General features: G+C 34.1%; 1 protein-coding gene across 4 annotated transcripts; it reads right to left on the bottom strand.

Annotated features, from left to right (window-relative positions):
• Nucleotides 1-14,390: 14,390 nt before the first annotated feature.
• Nucleotides 14,391-16,497, bottom strand: LOC106422108. 4 transcript variants are annotated; one of them, XR_007338062.1, is made up of 5 exons: nucleotides 16,015-16,496; nucleotides 15,394-15,625; nucleotides 15,221-15,322; nucleotides 14,907-15,045; nucleotides 14,391-14,780 (listed from the first exon to the last, which is right to left on the bottom strand). XR_007338062.1 is itself a non-coding variant. In XM_013862950.3 (5 exons), exons 2-5 carry the CDS (start codon nucleotides 15,584-15,586, stop codon nucleotides 14,754-14,756), a joined length of 390 nt encoding a protein of 129 aa, XP_013718404.1. In that variant the 5' UTR covers nucleotides 15,587-15,625; nucleotides 16,015-16,497; the 3' UTR covers nucleotides 14,391-14,753. The 4 variants fall into 4 exon arrangements, 2 of the variants coding, with proteins under 2 accessions (XP_013718404.1, XP_013718397.1); XR_007338060.1 differs by having other exon boundaries at nucleotides 14,391-14,761; nucleotides 16,015-16,495; XM_013862950.3 differs by lacking the exon at nucleotides 14,907-15,045 and adding an exon at nucleotides 15,085-15,152 and having other exon boundaries at nucleotides 16,015-16,497.
• Between the last annotated feature and the right edge of the window lie 4,162 nt (nucleotides 16,498-20,659).

Raw genomic sequence — 20,659 nt, 5'->3', positions numbered from 1 at the left:
TTAGAGGTGTCAATCTCGGGTGTCGATCATGTATCTTTATGATGGTTTTGGATTCCTTTGATTTCTTTTTTGTCTTGATTTGCTGAACTTGGTGTGTGAAATTCTTTTAGATCAGAGTGAGCTCGAACTCCGTGAGCTTAATGTTTTTTTCCTGAGTCTTAGCCATGTTCGATTTGGTCTTTATTACATCTGATCCGGGATTTAGGACCGGATATGGAGCAGAGTGAAACTGATTCAAACAACAATTAATTTATGTTATATATATACATGTACATTCGTAAATTTAAGGAAAAAAGACTTATTTAAAAATTAGGGGTGTCAGCGGAAATTAGATTTATAATGAGTGTTAAAATTTTCAAGTCTAGTGTTGTTAGTTTATAAATTTTCAAATTCTCATTAATATCTAGTTTTATTGGTTTATTGATTCTATAATTCTATACAAAAAAAATTTTTATTCAAAAAGTTTAGATTTTAATGATTATACATCTATTAACATTTTAACTCACAACACAAGATTTTGAGAATATTACATGCTTCTCTTGAATTCTTAGAATCATTATGTTACTTTATTTTAATAAATTTTCACAATATACAAAATTCTCTACAACTCTTTTTTTTTTTAACATCAAACTCCATGTATTATTAATTCAAAGTGAAGTGGTTAATATGTGGAGCTAGCCAACTCAGAATTACATCGTTTACATGAGAAAATAGAAAATTTTGGGAACGAGCTCCTTTGGCAAGGAGATTGGCCCTTACATTGTGCTTTCTTGCAATGAAAGAAATAGAAAATTCAGAAAATAGAACACGTGTGTACGCGAATTCATTCCATTCCGAGGCTAAAATGGGCCAATCTTCTTCTTCATTAATCAGCTTAACAAGCTGAAGACAGTCCGATTCAAAGGACATAGTTAAATATCCCAACTGTAAAGCAGTTTTCATTGCCCACCGCAAGATATTAAACTCAGTGTGCAAGGTAGATAGAACTTAGTCTATCCCAAAGGAACCATAAGTAGTAGTTCCTGTTTCCACTTCGAAAACACAACCGCTACCAACAAAATCTAAGTTTTTCACCCAAGACGCATCCACTTGGCATCTTGGTAGGTGTGAATTACTCTCGTCGTCGTCATGTTCCTGTATGGTGGTTTCTTGAGGTTGTACATGGTCTGCAATGATATGTGCAACTCTCCATTCTTCTTCTTCTTCCCGGGTCGCATGTTGAACAGTTCCGGAGGAAGGATCGTTTTGCTAAAAACATTTTCGTTTCTAGCTTTCCAAAATGAACCACAAAATCCATGGGAAACGCTTCATTATATTCTCTGGCACTCCTCTCTTCTTTGCCCGAAGAAGTAGCTAGTCAAAATTCTCGTATAGAGATTCACTCGGGAAGACTCTCGGATACGTCGGTATGTCTGATAGTTCCCACGTCTGTAGTGCCGGTGGGCATAGAAATAGGAGATGGTTGATGGTTTCAGCTCTCTCACCGCATCTAGGGCATGTATGATATATCCCACAGTGTCTTTCCACTAGTAGGCTGCAGGAGGCAATATATTAGGAGATTGCTTGCCAGAGGAAGACCTCTGTGTCGTTTTCAATGTCCATATCATCTCTTTTAAAGGGTTTATGCTAGGCTCAGAGACTAGATTTCTTTTTCGTTGCTCCACTTTTAGTTGGACTGCTAGCTTATAACCGGACTTGACTGTGTAGAGATCTGATTCGTATGAATCCAACAATAGCCATCTTCTTTGTCATAGCGACTGTGTCTTATACTCCGTATTAACGGGATATCACCTGGGTTAACCAAGGACTGTAGTACGTCAATTATCCATTGTTTCGTATCTTGGTCAATAAGATGTTTAACAAGGAGATTCTGGTCCCGATGGATACCGACGTCATTGGCTGCCCGTGCCGGATCTGACGGTACTTGTGGGTCTAGCCAAACTCGAGTTCTATCTCCAGTACCTATGGTTTTCCGCAGGCCTTCCCGAAGGAAATCTTGTGCTGCAAGCATACTCTTCCATCCATAAGATGGAGAATTCAATGTTCTCACTTCCATAGGGCTAATATGTCGACATTATCTGCCTTTTAGGACCCGGGCTAGAAGGGAGTTCAGGTGATGTAGTAATTGACACATTTGTTTGGCAAGTTAGGCCAAGTTAAAAGCATGAAGATCTCTGAATCCTATTCTCCCTTATCAAAAGATATGCATATCTTTTCCCATGCGATCCAGTGTGGTCCCCGATTGTTTGCTTTTGTACTCCACTAGAACTTATCTTTTGCTCCTTGTAGCTTTAAGATAATCTCTTTGGGTAACAAGAAGCATGACATTACATACGTAGGAAGTGCTTGAGCGACGGATTTCAAAAGAACTTCTTTACCTCCCTTGGATAAGAATTTTGCAGACCAAGAATTCATCCTGTCATTTAGATGATCTCGAATAAAAGCAAATACTTGTCGTTTGGAACTGCATATGTTTTCAGGTAGGCCGAGATACATACCCATTCCTCCTTCTTTTTGGATACTAAGTGTGTGTTTCAGCACTCCTTTTATCTCCTGTTCAACTCTGTTCCCAAAAGAGATTGAGGATTTATTTAGGTTAAGCTGTTGACCAGACACCCTTCCATATAGCTTTATGATCCTCATTAGCTCAGTACATTGCTGGACATCCACTTTTCAGAATAATAGGCTATCATCTGCAAATAAAAGATGAGACACTGCTGGGCTTGCTCTTGCGATTTTCAACCCTGTGATCTGTCCTTCATCCTCTGCTCCTTTTAATTGTGATATAAGAGCTTATGTCAACAAATTGAAAAAAAAGGGATAATGGATCACCTTGTTGCAGGACTCGAGTTGGTGAGACATTACCTTTTGGTTCTCCGTTTATAAGAACCTGGTAAGAAACCGAGGAAATGCACCAGTGAATCCAAGAGACCCATTGTTCAGCAAAGCCCAGTTTTAGTAAGAGCTGGAAATTCCATTCGACTCGGTCATATGTTTTACTCATATCTGTCTTGATAGCCACAAACTTAGCTTTACACATGGGGTTTGTACGAAGAGCATGGAAAGCTTCCTCGGCTAATAGAATATTATCTGAGATAAGTCTTCTTGCCACAAAGGCGGATTGGTTCTCCGATACTAGTTTAGGCAAAAATTTCTTCAAGCGCGAGCATAGGATCTTCGAGATGATCTTATAGCTGATGTTGCATAGACTGATGGGACGAAATTCAGTCATCTCTCTCGGCCGTTCTGTTTTTGAAATAAGACAAATGTGTGTTTGGTTTAGCCTTGTGTCGAAAGAGTTCGTACCAAAGACAGCTTTCACCATCTTTATGATGTTTGTTGTCGTAACTTCCCAAAAACGTTGATAAAAGAGGCTTGTCATACCGTCTGGACCTGGCGACTTGTCGGGATTTATCTCATCTATTGCCTTTTTTTATCTCTTTATCAGTTGGACTGCGCGTCAACGTTGTGTTCATGGCCAGGGTCACTTTCGCAGTAATGTACCGGAGTGCTTCTTTGAAATCTCTTGGCTGTGAGGATTTAAATAGGTTCTGGAAATATTCCGATGCTACTTTTTCAATCCCATCTTTGCTTTCAGCCCAACCCCCATTCAAAGATTTTAGCTTAGTAATATGGTTCCGAGCTCGTCTCTGCTTTGTTATGGCATGGAAAAACTTGGTATTTTTTATCTCCATTCTTTAGCCACAGAGCCCTACTATTCTGTCTCCAATATAATTCTTCCTCTCGGAATGCCGTACATAGTTTCCATTTCAGTTTCATGATCTCTTTACTTGGCACATCCGCATCAGATTGTGCTTTCTCAAGTTGCTCTTTTATTGCTGCAATTTGTTTTTATGTGTTCGACGGGTTAGCTCGCTTCCATCGTGAAATTGCACGTCTTACTTCGCTCAGCTTGGCATGGAGAGACCGGTTCCCTTCTGACTCTACAGGTCCTCATCCCTCCTCAATAGCTTCTCGTAGACCGTCCTTGAGAAGCCATCGACGATCAAATTTAAAGCTCCGCCGAAGTCTTATCTCACGAGTTTGAATGCATGTCAGCACCGGACGGTGATCGGAACCCCAAAGCTTAAGATACTCCACATTCGTGTGGGAGAAGTATTGGTGCCAATCTTCATTGCCTACCGCTCTATCCAAACTACATTGGACCTTTCTAGACTTGCGATAACCCACCCAGGACATTGGGTTACCCTTACACGGAAAGTCCACCATTTCGCAATCCGCTAGCATTGCTTTGAAGGCGATGAATGATGTCTCGGGTCTCTTCCTTCCCCCTATATTCTCATGGTTCCTTGTTATCTCATTAAAATCACCACACATAAACCACGCTTCCGTTCTAGTAGTACTCATACGGGTTAAATGTTCCCAAACATAGTCTCGGCACTCAACGACCGGATCACCATAGAAAAAGGTCGGATAGACTTTATGTCCCTCTATGGTAGCAGATATATCAATCACACGCTTATCGAAATAGAGAACAGAAACATCATACGAATCCATATAAAAAAGTGCTAGTCGACCGCTTCTACCTTCCGGTTCTACGGTGAACAATTTATTATAACCAAAAGAAACTTGAAAGTCTTGCAAAAAAGAATGAGAGTTTTTTGTTTCAGAAAGAAAAAGAAAAGAAGGTGCGAAATAGCGATGCAACTCCCGAAGATGTCGCTTGGTCAAGTAGGCTTCCGCCCCTTGACAGTTCCAAGAGATGGTGTTCATATCTTCTTACTGGATGGTTTCTGGGACCCCACCGAACCTGAAACATCAAGTGAATATCTACTTTTAGCAGAAGGATACACCTCAAAGCGAGGGACATACTGAGAAATGGTTTTTGAAGAGGTACCGGATCCTCTTTGATTCTTTTTTGGAGAAGGTTTTTCCCTCATCGCATTCAGTTTCTTTGAGGCACGAGCATCCTTTACGTCAGGGCTGCGAGGTACTTTCTTTTTCAAGTCAGCTCCACTCGGCAAGCCACTATGTCTTCCTTCTCCAGCGCTTTTGTCCCTCCCCGAACTCTTCTTCTTCATCTGATCCTAAAGAGGATGAAATTGTGTCTTAGACGCCGAACCCTTATTAATTGTTTCCTCCATAGTAGATTGCCGTGCTGGTTCTTGCTTACTGCGAACCTCAGCATTTTCTGGAGACAGTTGTGATATCGCATCAATGATTTCTGCATCATAACCAGGCTCATCCACAAGAAGATCATCATTTTTGACATATTATCATCCATAACCACATCACCAAACTCGTCAACCAGTTTATCTACTTCATTTTCATCCTCCCTAGTCATCACCATGTTCTCTACATTTTCTGACGCCATGAGGGTGTCTAAATCTAGGCTTGGGTTTTCCTTCCTAGAGTCAGATCTACGCTGAGAGGATTCATACATGGGAAATGTAGCTGGTGAACGTGTTCCGTCCTCTCGGATCATAACAGTGCCTCTGTCTCTGAGCAAGATCGCAGATGGAATAAACTTCTCATGAGACTCCGCTGACATTTGTTATTTACGTTTGAGACGTCTCATCCGTTCGTCCACAGTTTTGTTTTGATGGACCATAAGAGCTCCATTTCCTTGACCATTGTGGCCAGTACGATCTGGGATTACACCCGAGATTGTTTGTTGGGAATCAGCTTTCTCCGAAGGGGAGTCCCCCATATGTTTTGAGTGAGTAACTGCTCTGGATTGGTCGTTACTCTTCTCACCGTTCACTTGCGTTGTTGGACGTTAAACCTGTTGGGAGTGTTGGGAAACTTGGTTAGACTTGCGGTGCCTTGCCTCATACGACTCATGTCTTTGGAGTCTCCCTTGAGTTCCATGTATTTGATTCCTCGATTCATGATGGGGTTTGTAATCCCCTGTCTTCCTTCTCAACGTATTGTTTTTGAGACGACTCCATACGTTTTCCTTTTGCTTAAGCTGCTGGTGTTGATCATATTTTTCATCCCTCTTCCAGTCTGAATCCTTTGCTGATTTTCCGTCCTCTCTATGAGTCCAGAAGGTCCAGTAATTTTCAGAGGCTTTGTTACGTTTTTCTCATCTGGAGTTCCCCGGAAAATGGCTTCGGTTTGGAGATCCTCTGTACATGTCTGATGTCGGGGAGCGAGATCTCTTGTTATTCTCATTTTTACTCATGATGTTTCCGAAAGATCCAAGGAGTCTTTGTTGTGTTGATTGTGCTGCTGAGTTGAGTTCACGATACTCCTAAAGCAAACGCTCTTTCTCCTCTTGGTCGATCTTCGTATAAGCATAGATATCATGTGAGATCCGTTTGCATCCGTATCAGAAGCGATCCAGTCCTTCATAAGAGAGACTTACTCTACCAACATCTCCGTTGGGAAAGCCCATTCTTCGCTCAAATTGAAGTGGTTGGTCGGCTAGAATTATTTGCATCTATGGCCATCTTCTTCCCCAACACTTTTGTGATTTCCTCAAAGGTCTTATCATTCCAATAGCGCATCGGAACCCCGGTAACCTTAATCCAGAAGGTAACCGTGTGTGGAAAGTTTTCACTTGTGAATGGTTCCCACTGTTCCAACGCAAAGATCCAATGGTTAAAGTGGCATGTGCGCTTGTTCAAGACCGTCACAAGATCTTCTTCCTTGTCGAAATCGAACTGGAAGCGCCCGTTGCCAAGGTTCACTCCTCGTACTCTTTCTTCAATGTTCCAGATCCGAGCACGGGGGAGGAAGCCAATCACTGCTTCCACACTTCTTCCACCGAGATAGAGAACTCTTCCGATCAGCGTCTTCTTAAAACGTTATGTCGCCACATCCAAATCGCATCTGGTATCTTGATGATTTCTTCTTCCTTCTCTAGATCCAAGTGTCGACTTGCGGGTGAGGCGGTTCCTCGGCGGATCAGGCTTGATTGTAGACTCATTTTTCCGAAGTAGGAATCACATAATACGTAGCACAAGGCTTGAGTAGATCACATAGAGCGCTCAAAACCTTGAAAGTTTGAGCGTGGAGCAAATAGAAATAGCTTGCTTGATAAAAACATAGCAGTAAAGCTAGAAGGCAGAAAGGTATATATGGCCGCTTCCAAAACTCTACACCGCCGTCAAGAAGTGTACGTAGTCTTCCTTCCACGGTAGGTAAACATTAGGAGAGATACGCCGCCGTCGGATCAAGATCTGACAATCACCGTTTTTTCCGCCTAAAGCCCTTGGAGCCATGTTTTTTATACTCTCTACAACTCTTTCTAGATTTAACAAATATCTCAATTTTTAAAATCAACAAACTCTGTAGAAATCTAAGTCCCACTAACACCCCTTTAATGTATTCATCAAATATTCGATTCTGGTATTTTAGCCATGTTTAAAAAATATATATATTCATAAATAGGAAACCGTAAATAGCGTCAAAGGAGTTGTAAAAAGAAGACAATAATCAAAAGATGTTTTGAAAGAGCTGTGACTGATTTGATGGATTAGTTGGCTTGGTGGTGGACTGTACAAAAGACATTACAAATAATTCCGCTTTATATGTAAAATTATTTTTACTCGCTTTTTTTTTGGAATAACTTTGTTTGTCCGCTCGCCGAGGAAAGGTCAGGATGTTGTTTATACCAAATATGCTTTGGCTAAGGCATACCAAAATCCTTTTTGGTTCCATTAAAATCCATCTTAGTATTAGCAGTGATTATTGATTAATGAAAACAACTTTCTGTGTATTTTTCTAGAATAATATTGTTCATAAACTATACATCTATTATTTTCGATGGATTGAGTAAGGTATGATTTTCTTGTTTCCTCTTTCATGAACTGAGGCAATATTGAAAACAAAATAAAAATAAAAATCAAAGTTTTCAATTTCTAGATTTATTATCTAAATCCCTATATTTATTATTTTTATATTATGACAAATCTTATTATTCTTTCTCAAATATTTAAACCAATAGCAAAATATTAATAGTTACTTCCTGTTCGAAAACACGCTCCAGGTGACCGGAAACTTACCGGAAAAGTGTGAGGCGATGGCAAACCGTGGTGATTTGCACTGATTCGGCTAGTTCCTCGGAATTTTTTTTAAAAACAAGGGTTGGCTGCCTAAAACCCCCTGTAGACTTGCACACCCTATCTATTCCCCCCCAAACTTCTTGGCTCTTGACCAATCCACCCAGAAATACAAATTCTCTTCATATCTCCCCCTGAACTTATTTAACCCCCCTCTCTAATCAATTTTAAAATCGAATTAGAGTAAACTTAATTGCGTTTTGTAAATTGCGATTGCCCAATTAAAAAGAAAACCCGACCCGGAATAAAAAAAGACCCGACAGAAGTTAATTAGAAAGAAGTTTGTTTTGTAGGTTGTAAGCCCAGAATCACCTATTATATCATAGATCTGTGCAATATATATTCATATCAACAATTTATCAACCAAAAGCATCATGAAATCGTAAAAAAAAGGTGAAAAAGCGGCTCTAAAATTGCAGGTAGGAAGGTTGAAGATGAGGGTATTTTTGTCATTTCAACTTTAATTAAACCTAGTTCCAAAAAAATCGAAAAAGGCTCTACTTACCCTCGAACCTGCGTCCTGTGCCACTTTTGAAGGTGGGCAAACCACTAGACCACGAATAAACATTATTATTGTTTCACATATTTAATATATAACCTTAAATGTATATAAATGCCCTAAAATAATTCCCGTTTAATTTCCGGATAATCTCTGATTTTCTCATTATACGCTAGGCCCAACCCGAGCGTATGAGGAACGCCTAGCGAGTTCTTGAACATTGGTTACTCCCTGCGTTTCGAAAATAGTGTTGTTTTAAGATTTTAATTTTGTTTCATAAAGAATGTCGTTTTGTATTTTCAATGGAAGTTTTTAAATAAAAGTTTAGTTTTATCCTTCTTATTTTAATGTATTAATTAGAAAGAGAAATTTATTTAGTGTGTGAATAAATGGTAAAATAGAGTTTTAGATGATTTTTTAATATGTGTGCAAAGTTTACAAGTGACGCTAATTATGAAATAGAAAGAAAATATTTCAAGTCAAATACATTTCTCTATATACATAAAAAGACACAAAATCTAACCCAAAACACCTCTCTCTCTCTCTCTCTCTCTCTCTCTCTCTCTCTCTCTCTCTCTCTCTCTCTCTCTAGAGAGAGATCTCTCTCTCTCTCTCTCTCTCTCTCTCTCTCTCTCTCTCTCTCTCTCTCTCTCTCTCTCTCTCTCTCTCTCTCTCTCTCTCTCTCTCTCTCTCTCTCTCTCTCTCTCTCTCTCTCTCTCTCTCTCTCTCTCTCTCTCTCTCTCTCTCTCTCTCTTGCTACTCTCTCTATAAAAAATTTAATTACTCATTTTTTGGTTATTTGGCATGTAAGAGTTTTTACTATATGAATAATGTTGATGGTGTTAAAAATATAGCACTTAATAATTTATAGATATTATCAAAGAATTTATATAGTTTATGTAGTTGAATACGTTACTTTTATTTATATGTGTGACATGTGATAGCTGATAATCATGTTAAACAACCATGAAAAATAACTACCATTTAAAGAAATTTGTTAACAATATTTTCTTGGGCATAATAATTTATAGATATTATCATAGAATTTATATAGTTTATGTAGTTGAATACGTTACTTTTATTTATATGTGTGACATGTGATAGCTGATAATCATGTTAAACAACCATGAAAAATAACTACCACTTAAAGAAATTTGTTAACAATATTTTCTTGGGCTCAAACTTAAGTATTATCAAGCAGCAAGTGAATAATTTGTTGCCACACCTTTCTAATAGACGGTGCACGATTAGAAGCAAACACTAATAAATCCTTCTCATCAGAAATAGTGGTTGTGTATAAAAGACCAGTTCCATGAAATATTTCAGAATTTATAGAAAACTTTGATTTAATTTTATATAGCACCATCGATAGAAACAATCTTCCTTATCAATTTACCTTTAATGATTTAACAAAAACCAAAAATGCATGTTTTCTAACTTCATCCACCTCAACAAAAGCCCAAAAAAAATACTTTTCCTAAGTGAAACCACGTTAGCAAAACTTCATAACTATCGTATCATAAGTAATCCTCAAAATCTCTTGCTCACCCTTTAAGTTTCCATGCTTTTGGATATGTGATCACAGCATTTCATATCTACCTTCTATATGATACTAGAAGCCAATATTTTTTTACAATGAAACACATTAACCAAAATCTCTTGCTTACCCTCAAAATCTCTTGCTCACCCTTTAATTTGCAATCTTGCATACTCACTGCAAAACATTAAACAAATTTTTTCATAAACTTTACTTCAGCCGATCTTCTTATCAAAGCCAATATTTTTTTTACAATGAAACACATTAACCAAAATAACTAAACTCAAATAACAATGAAATAATGTCCGCTAGCGTGTATAAAACAATAAAATAAAGTCATTTTTATTGTAAATAAACTAAATATTTTCAAATGTGTATAATAATTCAAAATAATTTAGCAGAAAAATGGTTACCAAAATTCAACCAATGCACTCGCTCAACCAAAATCGCTATCTATTATAATCAGTAGATAAAAGCACACTTGATTAAACAATAAAACCAAACAACAAAATCTCAAAAATAATTCAAAAAACATGATTTTTATTTTCAATTGTCCATCCATCGATTTAATTTTACACAAACAAACCAACTACAACATCAAGTTGCAAACCAACCCCTACCAATATAACATATCCCGTAGGCCGGGTCGACAATAATCTTATTATATAAAGCTTGGTTCTTCAAAGTTGCTAATTAACATGATCGCGACACATGACAATTATATATTTATGATTGTGACATGTGTTAATTTATCTCATAATTAAAAATATATATAATAAGATATTAACAAAAACGAATTCTATTAAAAAGTAATTATAAATATTATTTAATAGTAATTTTCCTTTTTAAAAATACTAATCAAAATATAATTGCAAAATAATATATAATTGCAAAATATTATTTGATAACAATTTTCTTTCTAATATTGTGACTTATGTTTAAATATATAATGATTAAAAATATACATAATAAGATAATAAAAACGAATTTTGAAAAAACTACATTTATATTTCACATCTATATTTAGGTTTAAGCTTCCACATATTATTTCTACAAAACACAATAGTATTTACATGAAAAGTATTACCTGAGATTTTCTTTTAATTTCTTGATGCAACATAATTTTTAATTTTGATGTTGTTATCGTACATGAGTATGTCTGTGTGAATATGATGGATATGTATTTGTATGTATAAGACAAAATAAATAAATAATTAAACAGAATTTTTTATATTAAAATTAAAATAGTTTTATAAAAATCTAAAAGAAAAAATAATTATAAAATAATTAATTTCTTTTTAAAAGTCTAAATAAAATAAAATAGAAAAATAATCTTACTTTATATAATAAGATTAACTAACTTTACCTTCAATAATTTTGTGTTAAAAAAATAAAAACCAAAATTAACTTCAAATATTTCACCTGATTGATTGTGACATGTGTCAATTAAAAAACTTAGATTGTGAATGTGTAAACAAAAAACTTCTTTTTTTCTTAAAATTCTACAAAAAAAGAGATTTCTAAAACAAATTTATTTTCTAATCTTAACCAATTAAGATTTTTTTTACTTTTAAAAAAATCCTGACAAGAGAGAATGTAAATTTTTATTTAATAGTATTTTTTACTTCAAAAATTAATGATAAACATGATAGTAACAATTATTTAATTAATAATAAAAAATGTAAAAATATTAGTGATATTGAAAACAACGAATTTTTGAAAATGCAACTTTTAAAAATAGTTAATATTAACTGGAAATAATTATTTGATAGAAATTTTATTTTTCTAAATCCTAGACAAAATATAATTGTAAAAGATAATGTAATATAACTTCCTTTTTAAAATCCTTAAAAACTGGAAAATAATTTTTGATAGTTTTTTTCCTTTTTTATAAAAAAAATCTTAAACAAAAGAAATTAGTATCATATTTTTAAGTCCTAACCAAAAGAGAATTGTAAAAATTTATTTGATAATATTTTTAAGAGAGTATTTGGTGATCAACATGATACTAAATATTAGTAACAAAAAGAAGTGTAAAATTAGTATTGATACGAATTATAATTTAAAATTATTATCAATAACTAAAATAACTATTTCATAGCAATTTTTTTCCTGAAATTCTAAAGAGAAGATAATTGTAATAGGTTATATGACAATAATTTTTCTTTTCCAAAATCTTAAACAAAATTGTAAAAGAGTATTTAATTTTTTTTAATTGTAAATAAAAAGCAGATTTATAAGATATAATGTTTTCCTTTTTAAAAAATAATCCTAACAAAATAAAATTTTAAAGATTTATTTAATAATATATTAAATTTTAGTACATAAGAACATGTATAATGTTGACATTGACTCGATTGGTGTATTTGACTTTCATATTTTTTTTACTTTTAATTTAATTTATTATTTCGGGTTGTGTTCAGTTTAAACATTTAAGTATAATATTTTCTCTAATCCTAAATACAAAGTTTATAACAATTAATCTACCTAAAATGATTATAAAATACAAATATTAACTTGAACTTATGTGTGAAAACGGTTTTTATTATAAAATAAATCTCAAACAACATATGTAAAAAAAAAACTATAATAAAATGATTTATTATTTTATAATTTTTGTTAAATTAAAACAGCAAACAAACCCGTTGCGTTGCAACGGGCTCTTATCTTGTACTAATATAATCCATGGTAAGAATTCCAAATCTTGTTTATACTTTTTCTGTCAAACTCCTGTAATAAAATATTATATTTAAGGTAAACCAATCAAACACACAGAATGTCTTTTTATCATAAATTAAATAAAACATTATAAATATGTGTATGTCACTTTTTGTAATTTGATCGAGAAAAAGAATAGCAAAATTTCCTACATTTTGATCATTCCCGTAGAAGACAGAACAGAAAACGCAAATCACATGTGTCAGAATTGGTAGGCTTGGTTTATTCACATTATTGGGCCTCATAGCCCAAATCACACCATCCCTACCACCGTCGGAAAGCTTTCACTGTTTCTTCTTCCATGTCTCATCCCATATCCAGCTAAGCTCCCAGATCAGATTCCTCTTCCTGGATCTCCATTTTGTGTTAATTCATGAATATATTTTTCGCTCAGTTCCAGGCTGATCTCCGTTCGAATGACACCCTTAGCCAATCATCCGCTCTCCTTCAAGCTCTCCAACAATCCGCCGCCGGACGAGACTTTTCGGTGATCGCCAACTCCGCAGTGGAGGAGATCGTCGCATCTCCAGCGTCGGCCGTTTGCAAGAAGCTAGTCTTCGACCTCGTCAGATCCACACGCCTCACTCCGGATCTCTGGGACACGGTTTGCTCTGGCGTCAAAACCGATCTCCATTTCTCTGACCCCGATGTAACCGCCGCCGCTGCCGCCGTCTCCATCCTCGCTGCTCTCCCCTCCTTCTCGAGTTAGCTATAGCAAAAATAATAAGTATGCTAAGAAACGTTTGGTAGATGGTTTGAAGATGAGCCAAGCATACCTATTTATATTGTGGAAGCACCCTCTATACGAATCTTAACACACATTAAGTGTAGATCGTGGCTGAGAGAGTTAATAAGATGTTTTAATGCGATGAATCTCGAAGCTACGAAGTTTGGATGGATAGAAAGAAGGCGAAAGGACTGGACTTGATCAGAATCAGCAGAAGGATTCATGACACAGATTCTGCACCACAATCTCTCTAATGGTGAATCGCGCCTCATTTGGACGAACCCTAAATGACGCGACTAAGAGCAGAAGACATTCTAACCCTAAACAACGAAACGCATATTGGCGAAGCTTTGTGTTTCAGGCGACTTTGGGTTTCATAGCGTGGACAGAAATCGAAAGCCCAGTACACATAAACACAAATTAAAAATTAAACGAAGCGTGTTTGACTATGACAGGTGTCAGCTTAGGGTGCCTCTATTTGATGACGTGGCATTACAGGAGAGAGACATACATTTCTTTATATATATATAGATAGATGTCACGGGTTTCAGTCCATTTTTCTCACATCCTAATAATTGCTTTATTTACGTGTCATAACTACGTTCAGGGACATACTTAGAGCATCAGCATTAGTGAACCCCCTCTTAGGGTTCATAAGAATTTTTTAATATTTTTTGGTGGAACCATAAATAGTGTTGAACCTCTATTTATTGTGTTCTTGCATTAGTGAATCTCAAGAAGGAGTTCATAGAAATAAAACATTATTATTTATATTTTTTTAAACTTTCAATTAATTAACAATACATGAATAAAATATAATAATCTTTTATAATTTTTTAAAAAATTTATTCAATACATTAAGAATAGATAACACAAAAATGACATTAAAATTTTATTCAATACATTGAGAATTCAAAAACATACAAAGATTATTCATACAATAATTGGCATTATTAAAAATTAAAAAAAAATATAAAATATAAAAATACAAATTTATATTAAATTTTTTATATATTGAAATTGGTTACATAGTTATGACAGGTATATCAAACTTAACTAATTTTTTAAAAAACAATTAAACCTACACCTAAAATTCTAAAGCCAAAGTTCTATCTCCAACGTCACCGTCTTCTAGTCACATACCGGAGCTTGGACCTTCTCCACTCTAAACACCTAATGTCCTCGCCACTAATGACTCACTCCTTTTGCCACCTTCTCCTCCATCAAGCTTCTCTGCCTTGTCTACCTTCCTGTAACACAATACACAAACTACAGAATATATATTATATAGAACGCAAAGAGTCAGAGGCAGATGTGCATGGTAAATCGGACGACTTGTCTCAGGCATTAAACATCATCTCCAACAATGGAAGACAAAAAAAAACAGCATATTACCTTGTGTAGTTGCATGATTCTATCTCTCCCAACCGTAAGTGCACGCCTTGACACTTCGATCAAATGAACCAGAGTAGAGCTCTGCAGTTCTGTGTCTGAAACATAGGGAAAAAACAGTGTTCCTGTGACCTGTAAAGACCTGTAGACACATAATCATAAAAGCTGAGACAAATTAGACCTTATGAACATGGCGATCAACTCCTCTAGTCGTCAAGTAACGACCATCAGAGTTAACAGCTAAAGCATCTACAATTACAACAAACAGTAATCATGAATACAAAATGAAACCTCTGAGCAATGGTTCCAAGACAGACCTGGAACGGAGCGGAAGCAGGAATAACCATTATTCTTTGCACAGGAAGACGTGGTGGAGGAGTGCAAACAACAACATCTTTGCCTCTCAGATGTTCCATTGGCTGCACAACAAGCTTCCATCAAGATACAAAACACGTGAAGAAGCAGCAACGGAGTGAGTTAAAGCAAGTACCTTTAAATCCAGGAGAGGCATTAGACTGATGAGGAGGTTTGAAAAGAGGCGACTGCTTAAGCTTGTAGCCAAAGCGAATGGACAGAGTGCTCAACAAGGCTCCACCTGCGATTAGGATCCAATTAGGCCCTCTCTGACCACAGACTTTCTCAGCTCTCTGATGCTTGGAAAAGCCGTTTCTTGGTGTACTCATTGTAAGTAAAAAAAAATGTCTCTATCATCAAAACATAACCTACATCCACCGAATGCAAGAACACAACAGTATCATCACCAGAGAAAAAGAGAGAGAGACAAACAATCCTCATCTACAGTCCACAAACCGACAAACAGTTACCAAAGGAATCAAAAAGCAAAAGGACAGTCCAGGAAGAGTAATCAATATGTTGACGCCATGATTAGAGAAGAGGATTAAAAGTCTCCTCCTTTATCCCCGAAACGGCAAATATAAAAGCATAATGATACTTGACTTGAACATGAAGCTAAAACATTAAAATTATTAATAAAAAAATTAGCATTAATGTTATTGATAAGAGGCAATTAATTGCTAATCCCCTAGAACAACACTAAACATCGCAATCAAGAACAAAGAAGAGAAGAGTATAATCGCAAATATGAACGAACCTCATAAGAAAAAAATGGAGATTAGAGCTCTATAATCGCAAGATATATTGATTTCAGTAAACATACACAAGGAATAAGGTCCAATTTATCAGACCACCACCATTCTCCTCTGATTGTTACAAAAGAGAAATAAAAAACAGAGAAGAATTGAGATGAAAGGAAAAAGAATTGAATCTGATGAAATGAGGAAAGAGGAGAGAAGAGGACGAACAATGGAAGGAGATGGAGAGAGAGTGGAGGAAGCTAAAGCTAGACTTATTACCGAACTCCAGCTTCTGTAAGAGACGAGGAGAAGATGTGGAGAAGGAAAGAAAAGACAGTGACTGATTGACACGTGGTCTGAACCGCTTCATACAAGTTCACTACTAAGGATCGGTTCAATGAATTAAAATCATTTTTTATTTTTTTAAATCAATTCTGGCCTAGGAACTTGAGCCCATGAACCCCATTACATCCTCTAATGCGCCTGCTCTAACGCACAGCAAATCTGAGTATTGAACTCTAGTTGTACAAAAAATTTAGATACATCTCTCCTTGACACAACAAAGTAACCAAAAGTTAACATGAAACATGAAAGCTATAGAAACGAATAAAATTTAAAATGCATATACAAGTGAATGTCGTTGGAACTAGGACATGGGCCAAGAATTTAATTTTAAGTGCTTGAATTAGTATTTATTTTCAGTTTCAAAGAGTTAATTCTATATTTTGTGAATCATTATTTGGTTTGCATAGTCTTAAATTAATGAGTCTGTTTACTTAATGACAAAAAGATGTAAAAATATTGAGAGCCCAAGTGATACAGTTGACTAAATTGCATATTGTTGTAGTTGTATTTTTAATGAGATATTAATGTTTTATTTTTATTAGGCGATGTAAGTACTATATTTTGTTTGATTTTTTAGGCCGTCCATTGTTATACTTATTCTTATGTGTTTTTTTGTCGACTGTTGTGTATTATGTCGCTCGTCCGGACATTGTAACTATTTACTTGAATTTCTATTGTTTCAATCATATTATGATTGTGTTTTAATCTGAATTCCCTTTTCTTTTACTTGTTTTTTTTTATTTTTAATTTTCCATAATTAATCACAATAACCTTACATCTCTTTCTTAAGTTATGAAAATAATTTTTTTATTTGTTTAAAGTAGAAGCAGGTGCTGCACTTATTTTTGATGTTTTTCGGTGATTGTCATTGTTACGGTGTCATGTAATTGTTGTTTTTGTACTCTTATAAAATTTTAAGTAATATGGTAGTCTAGTTTTTCTAAGGGGAAAATTACATGTTTACTATTTTTAAGGTACTACTTTTCATTTTTACCACTATTAAGGAGACATTTTCAAAAATATCTTCTTCAATAAGTGGCAAAAGACTCTTATGCCATTGTAATTTATATATATAATAAATTATTATTTAAATAAAAAAAATAATAATAAAAAAAAATTCGAATTATACTTTTTCAAATTCGAACTTTTTATAAAACTTTTTTTTGAAATTTTTTTTTTGAAACTTTTTTTTATTTTTATTTTCAAATTTCTTTGTGAAAAACGAAAATTATGTTTGAAATTATTTTTTAAAATTTTTAAATATTTTTTAAGTATTTATTTATATATTTATTAGAATCCTAAATTTCACATTCCAAAAACCCTATCCCACCCCTCAACTTTAAACCATAAGTCTATATTAGTTAACTCTAAGGGTATAATTATATTTTACCATTCATTAAAAGTGAGGGTAAAAGTGATTAGTGTAAACATGAAAAGTGGTACCATGAATGTGCTATTTGTGGCAATTTCGCAGGGAAAATTACATGTTAACCACTTTTATGGTACCACTTTTCATTTTTACCACTACTAAAGAGACATTTTCAAAAATATCTTCTTCACTAAGTGGCAAAAGACTCTTATGCTCTTGTTATTTATATATATAATAAATCATTATTTAAAAAAAACATTAAAAAAATAATGAAAATAATAAAAATAATAAAAAAATAAAAAAAATAAAAAATTTCGAATTATGCTTTTTCAAATTCGAACTTTTTTATAAAAAAAAAATTTCGATTTTTTTTTATTTTTATTTTCAAATTTCTTTTTGAAAAACGAAAATTATGTTTAAAATTATTTTTTAAAATTTTTTAAATATTTTTTAAGTATTTATTTATATATTATTAGAATCCTAAATTTCACATTCCAAAAATCCTACCCCACCCCTCAACTTTAAACCCTAAATCTAGATTAGTTAACTTTAAGGGTATAATTGTATTTTACCTTTCATTAAAAGTAGGGTAAAAGTGGTTAGTTTAAACATGAAAAGTGGTACTATAAATGTGCTATTTGTGGTAATTTCCCTTTCTCTAACCTCACGAAGCAACTTCTTGATACATTTTCAACACTAATTCGCTTTTGTTTTTTTTTAGTTTCTATCCAAGCGTGTTGAAATATATTTTACCGATATCAGAAACTCCTTCGTAACATCATTTTGCCATATAGGTAAATGCCATTGTCATGAATCTATGGTGAACTCCTAATACTTCTTCCGTTTCACAATACATGATATTTTGATTTAGTGCACAAAGATTAAGAAATTTACCTTTCTTTAAAAAGTAGTTTTAAAAATATAATTCAAAAACTATTCGACCAATTACAGAAATGATTGCAACATCTAATTGGTTACACAATTTTTAATAAAGTTAAAAATAATATAAAATATCAGAACATCATCTATTTTGAAACAACAAAAATCTTCAAAAACATCATCTATTATAAAACGGAAGGATTAATATTCTCTGATCGTAATAATATGTTTGCACTCATAAACACAACTAATTAACGTTGTTGTTACTTTTTGAAAAAAAAAATAAAAAAAATAAGAGAAGTGCATTGTCAAATCTATCGCATCAAATGATACTTTTATAGTTTTGGATAAACATCAAAGAAAAGTCCTTCAGTAGGTTCATAGGCACCATGTACACTTGGAAACTTCAGTTAATTCCTATCTACCCTACTTTCTATTATGGAGTATGTAACTTTCATCACGCAATGAAACTTCAGTACTTCTAAATTTAAGTCTAGTAGGCTTTAATCAGTTGTGAATAAGAGTAAGTAGCCCATACCTTCCAATAAATTTCAGTTGGGCACCATCTTATACACTCCTCCGATCTGTTCTATTTCTTGTTCGAGTGCCTTTGCCATTGTTTTTGTTAAACAAATATTAATGTTTTTCTTTTACCTACAGCTTACTGAATACTAAGATTTTTTAAATGATAAGTATTTGAACTAAGTGTTCTGATTATGAAATTATTCATGCTATATTTGGTCTTCATACATAAAGTCATGTCTATTATAGTAAGACTCTAATGAGTATCTCACCTATAAAATAATGAACTTAAAAATGAGAGTTTCTCATTTGAGAAATTTTTGAAAACTCAGAGCTTTATTTTATGCAAAGTTTTTCCAAAATCTTTCAAATATTTAAGGGAAATTGGATTGTATGACCAAGAAAAAAAGCATAATTAGGTTCATAGCCAAATACCTAGTTATTCAATATACACATTCTATTTTATGTAATAATACATTTATGCCCTTGAAGTTAACCGGTGCAACTTATTGAAATTTTTTTTTAATCATTTTACTATCAAGTTACGCGTGAAACACTCTTGGCCATTTATTCTATCAGCTATGTCATCTGGTCTCCTATAAGGTGACATCATCTCTCATTAATTCGTACACATTGGTAACTACTTTTCTAGATTTCTAATCTATGTGCTCCATGTAGCATGAAATATGAACTACTACAGGTTTTACTTTGACACCACTCGTTTTTCTTAACATAGTAAAATTATTTTTAGTAATTACACCTTATTACGTGGTTTCTTGGAATTCTTTCATATGCCAAATCTATTCATAAGTCTTGGTCATTTATTCCATCGATTAAGTCGTACTCTCTGTACTCTCTCACACATGGTGATATAGTCTCCATCATATATCTTCACCTACTTTAATAGTTTGTCTATTCTATTTGAACCATGTAGAATGGAACAAAATATTGTATTATTTTCATGTTTTGATATTTGGATTGGGGTTTATATTTTTATTTTGGGTTTAGTGATCAGTGGTTTTGGGTTTAGTATGGATTGTTTAGATTACGTCATCTCTCGTTAATTCGTGCACATTGGTAACTACTTTTCCAGATTTCTATTCTATGTGCTCCATGTAGCATGGAACATGAACTGCTATGGATTTTACTTTGACACCACTCGTTTTCCTTAATAGAGTAAAATTATCTTTAGTAATTACACTTATTATGTGGCTTCTTGGAATTCTTTCATTTGTCAAATTTGTTAATAAGTCTTGGTCATTTATTCCATTGATTAAGTCGTACTCTCACACCTACTGACGTCGTCTCCATCCCATACTTTCACTTACTTTAACAGTTTGTCTATACAATGTGAACCATGTAGAATGGAATAGAATATTGTATTATTTCCATGTTTTGATATTTGGATTGGAGTTTATATTTTCATTTTGGGTTTAGTGATCAGTGGTTTTGGGTTTAGTGATCAATGGATTTGAGTTTAGTATGGATTGTTTAGGTTCACTCTGACAAAGCAGTAGGTAATTCAATGTTAGTATATAAACATTACA

The sequence above is a fragment of the Brassica napus genome, chromosome A1, assembly GCF_020379485.1.
Source record: "Brassica napus cultivar Da-Ae chromosome A1, Da-Ae, whole genome shotgun sequence".
Taxonomy (NCBI): domain Eukaryota; kingdom Viridiplantae; phylum Streptophyta; class Magnoliopsida; order Brassicales; family Brassicaceae; genus Brassica; species Brassica napus.
The sequence above is the reverse complement of the archived record's forward strand: the minus strand, read 5'-3'. Positions and strand labels throughout refer to the sequence as shown.

Coding starts and splice junctions, on each gene's coding strand:
- LOC106422108 (XM_013862950.3), bottom strand. CDS start 15,586: ATGAGTACACCAAGAAACGGCTTTTCCAAGCATCAGAGAGCTGAGAAA. Junction 15,323..15,393: donor TGCCTCTCCTGGATTTAAAG/GTACTTGCTTTA, acceptor CTTGTTGTGCAG/CCAATGGAACATCTGAGAGG. Junction 14,781..15,084: donor TTGATCGCCATGTTCATAAG/GTCTAATTTGTC, acceptor TATATTCTGTAG/TTTGTGTATTGTGTTACAGG.